Below are 10,214 nucleotides of genomic sequence, written 5' to 3' on the forward strand. Positions count from 1 at the left end.
CCCGGGCCGCGGGTGGGGTGGGTCCTTGGTCTGCGGGGCGCCGCCCGGCCGGGCACCTCGGGGTGCTCGACAAGGATTGTTTTGGGGGTGCTGCTGCCTAGTCCCGTTTGCCCTAATTTAAAGCCTGCGGGAGGGGTTCCGAGCCCCGCCTCGGGAGTTTCTGCCCCAGAGGCACTGCCTGCGGCCGAGCTGCTGACACCCAGGTGTGTGTCAGCCCTGGTGTCGCTCCAGGTCGGGGTGAGAGGTGGCCGTGGCCGTGGGGAGCCCCGCGCACCTGCCGCGCCGGCGGAGGCTGTCCCAGGGGTGGACGGGAGAAATGAAACAGATCCCGTTCGGATATTCTGCTGAAGTTAACAAGTTTCTGTTCAAGTACAGCAGTTCTAGACCAAGTTCATAAACCCAGCTTCAGGACGTGGTGGTGGATGAGGTTTGGGCGCAAAGAGACCGGGGTGACCTGGTTTGGCTCAGGATGTTCGGGGCCGCCTGAGCGCCTCTGACCTTCTCCCCCGGGCACGTGCATCTTCTCGCTGTCACCAGGGCCGAGTGCGCGCATGGCTCCGGGAGAGGAGGGAAGCTGGGGTTCAGTGCTGAGCACAGGCCTGGTGTCTTCGCAGGAACCAGGTGTATCTAGGTCCTAGATTCTAGGAAAAGGACAATCTTTACCCACGGGGTTGGTAGGGAGAGAGAGCTTGCTGGTTGGGAACCCTCAGTCCACACTCACCCTCATTTTGGGTAGTACCCTAGCTAGTAAGGGTAGGGTGGTCAGGACAGATGCCATGCCTTAGGTTTGTGTGATTTGAATTTCCGTAAGTCATGTTTAACCCAAAGCATCACTACGGAAAGGAATCCTAAGGTGGATCTTTCTATGAGTCCCTCAGTGTGTCTTAGAGATTGTGGTATCTGGAGGCTATTTAAGATGGAATACGCATATTTATTTGATTCATCTTAACCTTGGAGATAGTCCTGAGTCATGCTTTGACAAGTCCCCTCTGTGGTCAGGAGCTCAGACGTCTGGCCGTCTCTGTAAGAGCGGGATGCTCCCCTGAACCTGTAGTTCTCCCCTCTGGGGCTCCGGGGAGATGGGAAGCGGATTAAGAGGTCTTTGGTGTTTGCCCTGCCTCCATGCCAGTGCTCTAAATTACTTGTGTTCACAGTCTCAAGTTTCTTAGTTTACCATAGAAATTTTGTTTGTACTGCCACTAGCATTTTCATATTTGTTTAACACTTGCCAGTTTACAAATGGTTTTCTATTCATGATCTCGCTTATTTTCTCCTCCGCAAAGAAGCAGGTGGGCATAAGGACTGACTTAATCAGGGTCTCATAGGTAGAATGGAGCAGAATTGGGATGCAGTCTTCACCCATTCTCTTTCCTCTGCACTGGCCTGCATGTGACTTCAGAACCCTAATCCTGACTTGCTACCCTGTAGGTCACTTGTTGCCTTTGTATTGTGCCTACGCGGTATTACTTCGGGGAAGGTGCTGCTATCCTGTTTCATCCTGTAGAAACTGGGGGAGAGTAAGAGGAATTTAGTGATTTTGTGATTATTTGTGACAGCTCTTTAGTATTAAGGACAGTTTTCACCTGAGAGAGCCTTTCTTCTATACCACCTGGGGGAAAGAGAAAGCAGAAAGAATTGGTTTTGGGAAAAAACAATCCATTCCCTTAGTGGTGTGGTTAAGGATAACCTGACATCACACTCACATTCCCCTGGTGCACCTGGCTGCTTGTGCCAGCCTGCATGCGAATGTTAACCCAGAAGACTCCTTGAGATGTCGCTGGACTCGTTACTATGAAAAGTATTTCACTTTCAAACTCCCACGTTTCAACAACAGAGCAATTCAGTACAAAGGTAATTTGCAGGTATGCACAGATGGAATTTATTGAGTCTCCTGAATGCCAGGCACCAGGCACGAAGATTTAATCGAAAGGCATTTTAAAAGGGCTACCAGGAAACCGGGGAAAGGCAGTAACTATAGGTTTTATTATTATTCAAGTTTGGGGGATAGTGTGTATTGCAATCTATAGGTTGTTAGATAGGAGTAGAACTTTTGCCCTAGAGCAGTGGTTCTCAACCTTCTGGCCCTTTAAATACAGTTCCTCATGTTGTGACCCAACCATAAAATTATTTTCGTTGCTACTTCATAACTGTAATGTTACTACTATTATGAATCATAATGTAAATATCTGATATGCAGGACTTAGTCTGTACCTGAAGTGATGGACCCAGAATCTTTGAGTTAAATTAGTTCAGCATAACCATGAAGCCTGTCAATGCAATTGTGCAGTAGTGAAGAAAATGGCCTTCAAGGGTTCTTGGGTTTTTCTTTTAAGGTATTGTTTAATTGTGTATTTTCCAGATTTGCTACTTCAGAAAATTCTTAGCATGTTATCTTAAGGCTTTCATAAATTCTTTAGCATTTTCCTTAATTATCTGCTAACAGAATTGATACATTAGTCATAATTAACCTTTGAAACTTAAACATGGGCGAGTTTTTAGTACTGTTTTATATTTTTTAGGGAATGGTCACCCAGTTGTTGCCACAAGAATTTTATTTGGGCCAAAGGTCAGATTTTCCCAGGTGAACTGATTTTACAGGTTCTGGAGCCTTTCTTTGAACTTTATAATTGTGCTCGTTGCATCCACTGTTGTTTACTGGAAAACGATCTTTTAGTAAGGCAGGTCACTTTAAAGGCAAATATTTTTCGTTGTTATCCGCATAATCTCCATTCCTGGCAAATTTTCTGAAATACTAGGTTTTTCTTTGTCTTAATCAAGTAAAACAAGCCCGTTTGATGTCCATTTCAAGATCTTCCTTCTGCTGCCCATCTTGTGGTCGTTTAGCTTCTCATTAAGCCCTCCCTTGGAGACTGCCAGAAGGGAGAGAAGATGAAAAGAAAATAAATCATTTTCTAATTGTTAGCAGCTCTGGAAAATGATTTAAAAGAGATTGAAACTGTCCCGGAAATTCTTTTGGATTATGTTCTATTTCATTCATCTGCGTTGTTTCTCTGATGTTCCTAATAGTTATCAATTCAGAGGCCAATTATCCAACTATTGGAAGACCAGGAACCTTCCAGCTTTGTTTCTTGCTGTATCTAAGCATCTCCCAGAGGATATTTAGAAGTAAGGAGTAAAGATAAAATTCAAGCAATATTATTTTTCCCTTAGAGCTCTTTAGTGAACAGTTTGATTTTTTTTGATAGTGTAGTCATTGTTATTGGAAGTGGCTTTATTTATTTTGATGTGTCTTATACACAAGTGTAAGGAGGCTTTTGGGTGCTTTTTAAGATTCCCATAATTGCTTCCCTGAATTATTAAGCTTGAGGGCATTACATCTTTGCACCGGATCAGAACCTTGGCTTTTGCTGTAGAACAGGTTCAGGGGCAGCATCTAATTTTCTTTTTATGATTGCTTAAGAAGTTACCTTGTTTTGATTTAGCAGTAAAAAAAGAGGGGGGGGGAGGATTAGTAGTGCACAGACCTGTGTAACAGCTGTAACGCTGATGATGTCTGTTTTGTTTTCTTGTCTTGGCCCCCATTTCTCATTTAACCATTTGGACATTGCTCTATTGGAATTCTTCACTTATAGCCCAGACAGCAGCCTTCAGTCACGCCAGGGCAAGCATGTCAAACTCGGGCCCGTAGGCCGCATGTGGCCCACAGGGAATGTTTTTGCGGTCCAGCTAATATAACGGTATGTAAGAAACGTTTTAATAAAAAGTGAGTAACTTAATTTTTACAGTATCTTGTTATACATAATTATTAATAACGAACTACAATGTTCGCTAATGACTGATTACAAGAATCGTGTTGCATTCATTTCCCTTACGTGCCGGGCGCACCATTTCTCTCCACTAGTACTAGCAGCGAATATTTTAGCAGCCGACTGCCACATCATTAGTCTTGGACTGACTTGTTTGGTGTGTGCAACAGGAAATATTTTGCTTTCAGAGAACAAGAGAAATAGGTTTATTTGCATTACACTTATTAATTTGTGCAGTTATTCAGTGTCTGGTAAGTTAATGTTCAAGAAAAAATATTAATTTTTATTAAAATGTTCTATTATTTTATGAATGATGACTTATTTATGTCAGCCCTTTGTATTCAGCATGTCTCTATCGAAATAAACCTACGATTCTATGAAAATTGAAGCTTTTGTTTTTTTGTGGCCCAAATAAACTTAAACCTTGTTTATTTGGCCTGTGTTAGCCATTGAGTTTGACATGCTTGCACTAGGGCAGTGATGGCGAACCTTTTGAGCTTGGCGTGGCAGCATTTTGAAAAACCCTTAACTCCGGTGCCATGTCACATACAGAAATTTTTTTATATTTGCAACCATAGTAAAACAAAGACATATATTTGATATTTATTTTATGTATTTAAATGCCATTTAACAAAGAAAAATCAACCAAAAAAATGAGTTCGCCATCACTGCACTAGGGAGTAGGTTCTTGATGGTTTGACTCGGGAATTTTTACAAACCCGTTGACTGCTCATTTACTAGTAAACTGAGTGACTGTTAGCATTTGTAACTAAAACCTTAGGAGGTGAAGAAGGTTGATAGACAGCTGTAGGAGGTCTAAAGTTAATCCTTTCAGTTTCTTGTTTCTTGGATTCTCTTCCTTCTGTTTCTACCCCAGGAGAGGATTCATGGAAGGATCTAAACTAGGAGTCAGAAAACTCAAGCTCTTGATCAGCTCTTTCCAGCTATGAGGCCTAGAGCAAATCCCTATCTGCTGTTCCTCTATTTTGAATCTGTAAAATGGGGACTAACTCATGCACTGCTTGCTGTATCAGGAAGTCCTCCTCCCCCTTTTACTTAAAATGTTTCTTCATTCTAGAGACCCTCTCAGGTTGTCCAGCTATTCCTGCAGAGGTCTACTGAGGGAGTTCTTCCCAGAAGTCCTCCCTTTTCCCGTTTGGAACTGTTCTTGCTCTTTCTCCAGGAGGCCTCTGGCAGTCTGTATGTTACAAAGCACTTTGAATTCTGTGCTGCGCTTTGTGGGGAGCCAATATAGGGTTAAGCCTCGGACTGACATGTTAGCAAAATCACAAACAAGTTTTCTTCCGTAAACAACCCAATCCGAGAGGTGGCCGCTGATTTACACGTGCTATCATTTAAAAAATAAAAATGGGGGAATTTGCTGGAAGCCGGTCCATCCTAGCTGCTTGACACAGTCACTGCGGGCCCTGGAGTTAGGGATTAACAGGACTAAGACTGTTGGCAATAAATTTGGGACTGTTGGGCCCACATCCCCAGGGGTCTGCATACCAGGGAAAGCACCAAAGCCTGTACCCCTGGAGACCCACCGACCCAGGGCAGTCCCAGGGAAGGAAAGCAGCAGGGCTGGGAGGACATAACCTTTATTGGGTAGGATAATCTCCTTCAGTCACTTCCTTGTAGTTAATCAGCAGAGCGGTAGAATAGTGACCTTGGAATAGCCCTTATAATGAAACACAGAGATTAACCTAGATAAGATTAAAATCAATAGAACTAGATAGAGACAGGATTTTTGGCAAAGGTCAGATAAGAAACTATGGAAATGAAATAAGGAACTGTAGAAGGTTACCCAAAACAAACATACTATGATGTGATTATAGAGGCATACTTATAGGATCAAATGGTATAAATACAGATGTTACAGGACAATAAAAGGACCTTGCTATGCTGATCATCTGAAGGCTGTCTCTGTGTCATTCCTTCTCCGCCGACTCTGTCCACACCTTTGGGAACCCCTGGACCTGCTGGGGCTGGACCCCAACAGCACTTCAGGTGTTGCATGTTGCCTTTCTTCATAGATTGAAGGCAGGGATTGTACTTTTCCTGTTTCCTGTATCCACATTGCACCTAATGTCTACTGACCTACAGTAAATGTTGCTTGAATTATTTTTGAGGCTGTCAGGAATGAATGCTTTTGGTGATGGGAAGATGCCAAAGAGGGGCATCTTACAAAACCTTTGGATGACTGGTCTTTTAAATTGTTACTTACCTGTCTGTTTTATCAGTAACGGAATCATATAATCAGATGCTAATAATACAGATTGGTAAAGCCTGTTGTTGTTGTTCTTTTCAAATACTGTTTGTGAAACAAGTCAGGAATGAAAGCTTGTCACAGCCCTAAAATTTGACATTTGTTCTATTTCTCACCCTGTAGCATGTGGAGGCCTATCTATATCCAACTGCTGAGTGTGGTATTAGAATAAAAACGAACTGTGCGTTGTCTGGCCCACATTTTAGCTTGTTTGCTTTGAAGAATTTTTGAGGTGGAGAAATAGATGCTTCAGGCTCTGATTTCAGCCCATGCTGTGCTATGCAAATGTTCTCTACATGCCTGAGTGACCTTTTGAGAAAGAGCCTTTGTGATCTTCTGTAGCCAGGCCTGTTCTGGGAATAGTGTGCCAGATTCCTCTAAAAGTGGGAAAAGTGAATCTGTTGAAAGACCACATAAAGGAGCCAGTGCTTTTCCGATAAGTCCATGCTTCTTATTGTCTCTTGTCAGAGCTTTTGAAACTGCTTTGCTGGTTGATTGGGGAATGATGTGCGTGAGAGGGCACTGACTAAAGCTGTTCAGTAGCTGGGAAACTGTTTGCTTAAGTGATTTGGAATTGTAGGTAAATTCAAACTGGCATCATTAGTATCTGGTGTTTATCAGTGTCTTCAGGCTGGCTCTCCCAAGTGCCAGCTGAGTGACTCTCAAGCCGATTTGTAAGGTTCTTCTTGCCCCAAAATTTGCTCTAATGTTTTGGCATTTAAATTATTTTCTATTTGTTTTGATTATTGTATAAATGAAATGTATCAGTATTAAAAGTACACTTAGTTTTTTATGTTATGAAAGAAATGCCATCCTGATGGTATTTCTCTTGCGAAGTGATACTGGTATCTTGGAGGTCTAAGGTTTTTAATGCTTTTACTGAGATGTTTAGTTTGTATAGCTGAAATGCTGATGAAAAAGAGGTCCCCCCCCCCACCTCTCTCTTAAACAACCTTTTTGGTAAGGATCATGATAGGTTTGTACAAGGATAAGGTTGTAGAGTTAATTGTAATGTTCTCCCATAGAAATTCTAAAAATTGAATTTTCAGAGAAGATAGGTAGAACTTGAATGACTAATTTACTTCCTAGTCTCTTCCTTGTTCCCTAAGTATAGGATCATTCTTTCTTGTAGAGGTTAGGTGCATGTTGTGGGAAGGAAGTGCGCCCATAGAATGCTTTGAAGCAGCAATTTTCAACCTTTTCCATCTCATGACACACATAAACTAATTACTAAAATTCTGTGGCACCCCAAATATTATAGGTCAAATCTCAGTTCTAGAATGTTTCCCATCTCAAACAATTCAGTTCTTTTTTTAAAAAATATATTTTATTGATTTTTTACAGAGAGGAAGGGAGAGGGATAGAGAGTTAGGAACATCGATGAGAGAGAAACATCAATCAGCTGCCTCCTGCACACTCCCTACTGGGGATGTGCCCGCAACCAAGGTACATGCCCTTGACTGGAATCGAACCTGGGACCCTTCAGTTCACAGGCCGATGCTCTATCCACTGAGCCAAACCGGTTAGGGCAAACAATTCAGTTCTTGATGAAGTTGTTCATGTAAAATTTTGGTTCTCGACCCAAAACCCTTTCTTGCTGATACCTGTATGATCGATCAGTCACATGTCTCTTGGGTGACAAAGGAGAGAATGTGTGTGTGAGTTAGTTTACCACTAACTCGCATATTAACATCCCAGGAAATTGTGCTGTGAAGATTTTTGTGGTTTTTTTGTTTGTTTTGCTTTTGAGCATCTGGAATGGATTAATTCAATTTACATTACGTATTTCTAATGGGAAAAAATGATTTTGTTTTCGAACAAATTACTCCTTGAACAGCCTTAGGGAACAAACTAAGTTTGAGAACCGAGATTCCATTGTAGACTATATTTTTTGCTGATCTGACAAAAAAATAGGTATAATTTAAAAATAAATATTTTTATTGATTTTAGAGAGAGAGGAAGGGAAAAGGGGAGAGATAGAAACATCAGTGATGAGAGGGAATCATCAATTGGCTGCATGCCTCCTTACTGGGATTGAGCCAGTAACCTGGGCATGTGCTCTGACCAGAAATCAAACTGACCCCTGGTTCATAGGAATCAAACTGTATGTCTTGGTTCATTGGTTGAGGCTCAATGACTGAGCAACACCAGTCAGACAAAATAGGTATAATTTTGATTTGTTCACACTGGATGTCTATTATTGTGTTGGTTGTCATTTTTTTAATTTGACAATCTAAAGGAAAAGAGGTCAGTGCCCCTGACTAAAGAGTCAGGTGTTACATATATATTTGTTAATCCTCACCCAAGGATAGTTTTCCCCATTGATTTTTTTTTTTTTTTAGAGAGAGAGGTAGGGAAGGGGAGAGAGAGAGAGAGAGAGAGAGAGCGAGAGAGAGAGAGAGAATGAGAATGAGAATCATCAATGTGAGAGAGACACATCAATTGGTTGTCTCCCACACGCGCCCTGACCAGGGCTGAGGATCGAACCTGCAACCCAAGTACATGCCCTTGACTGGGAATTGAACCTGTAACCCTTTGGTCCAAAGACTGACTCTCTAACCAGCCAGGGCAGAATTGCGTATTTTAAAAATTCTTGTAGCACCTGATTGAAAATCGCTGCTCTGGAGGAATGCTTCCCTAGATCTTTGCCCTGTAACAGGTTTTAATTGAGCAAAGATGAGTAGTTTTCTCATGTTTCCGCCTGCTCTGTGAAGTGGAAAAATCTTTCCTCTCTGTTTTCATGGTTACATGTGCTGTCTTGTCTTTTTCTCCTCCCCAAGTTTTCCTGGAACCTGGGCTCCCCAGACGCAGCGCTGGAGCAGATGGATAATGGAGACTGGGGCTATATGGTGAGATGCTTTTGCAGATGCCTTTTGAAGGCTGTCAAATTATTTTTGTACTAGAGGCCTGGTGCATGAACTCGTGCACAGCTGGGATCTGGCTGGCCCACTCTGCCCTGATGGGAGGGGGCGGGTGCTCAGGGATGGGGCCGGCCAGGGGGAGGGGCTGTTGGCTGGCCGGCCCCGCCCCCTGGTTGAACTGGTTGAACTCCCGGTCGTACTCCCTGTTGAGGGGACAATTTGCATATTAGCCAATTATTATATAGGATATTATATAAGATGTCTTTCCCCCTTATGTATTCTTAGGTATCATACACCTTGTAAGAATGAAAATTATTGGTGTATCCCCCTTAATCAGTTTAGGTGTGTTTTGGGGCGTTTGGTGTTTTTATGTAAGCAAACTCAACATAGACTTCAGAGTAACTTTATTTGGGAGAGATCATGACTTTTGGGCTTTAAGTTTATTGCCATTAGTACTCTTCCTTCATGAAAAGTGACTATGAAAAGGGTCCAGTGGGGAATGGTACGAGCAGCGGTCGCCGACCGCTGGTGCAGAGGACATTTCCATGTGGTTAGGGAGGTTACCATTGAGAAGGTGCCGCCTTTCCCACTGGTGTGTGCGTATCTTTCTATTTTCCTTTTACTCTGTTAAGAAATATCTTACCTGCCTAGTAACTGAAGTCTGTCAGTCTGTCTTTATATTTTTTCTTAAATATGATTTCTAAAACTGAAGGTATATATTATTTAGAGAAGCTTGCTTTTCAAAATTAAAGAGCAGGTTGCAACATTAATGTTACAAAATTGAATACAATATCAGATTTTGAAATTTGAAAGTTGCTGTTAGCTTTTGGGTATATGATATTGTGTTGATCAAACTGTGTATTTTAACTTAGTATTTGGCACTGTTATTGCCATGAAAAAGTTAAGAGGTCTGCACAAATTTTATCTTTTAAAAAAATTTCATGATTCCCCACCCCCTTTTGAGAGCAGAAGAAATATTGAAACTAGATTGCTTTCATTATCAAATCATTTTTTGGCCTATTTTTTTGTCAAATTGAGTTAAGAAAAATGACTTCTATTTTAAAAAAAATGTTTTTTATTGACTTTTTAGAGTGAGGGGAAGGGAGAGGGAGAGAGAAACAACAATCACGCCTCCTTCGCACCCCCTACTGGGAACTAAACCTGAAACCTGGGCATATGCCCTGACCAGGAATCTAACCAGTGACCTCTCTGTGCAGAGATGACACTCAGCTAACTGAGCCACAGCTGCCAGAACAAGTCTCTTTTTTAAAGCAGAAAGAAACTTAGTTTATTTGAGTTTGGCCTTTGTCTTTCCCT

The 10,214-nt window shown here is 42.0% G+C and overlaps 1 protein-coding gene across 1 annotated transcript in view; it reads left to right on the forward strand.

Moving 5' to 3' along the window:
* KCTD6 (potassium channel tetramerization domain containing 6) overlaps positions 1 to 10,214 on the forward strand; it is a 15,454-nt gene that overhangs the window by 3,522 nt on the left and 1,718 nt on the right. Inside the window, exon 2 of the mRNA XM_015558242.1 lies at positions 8,817 to 8,885. Within this exon, the coding sequence (XP_015413728.1) occupies positions 8,859 to 8,885 (27 nt within the window). The 5' untranslated portion in view covers positions 8,817 to 8,858. The remainder of the gene's footprint in view (positions 1 to 8,816; positions 8,886 to 10,214) is intronic.

This window comes from Myotis davidii, unplaced genomic scaffold (genome assembly GCF_000327345.1).
Source record: "Myotis davidii unplaced genomic scaffold, ASM32734v1 scaffold189, whole genome shotgun sequence".
NCBI classification, from domain to species: domain Eukaryota; kingdom Metazoa; phylum Chordata; class Mammalia; order Chiroptera; family Vespertilionidae; genus Myotis; species Myotis davidii.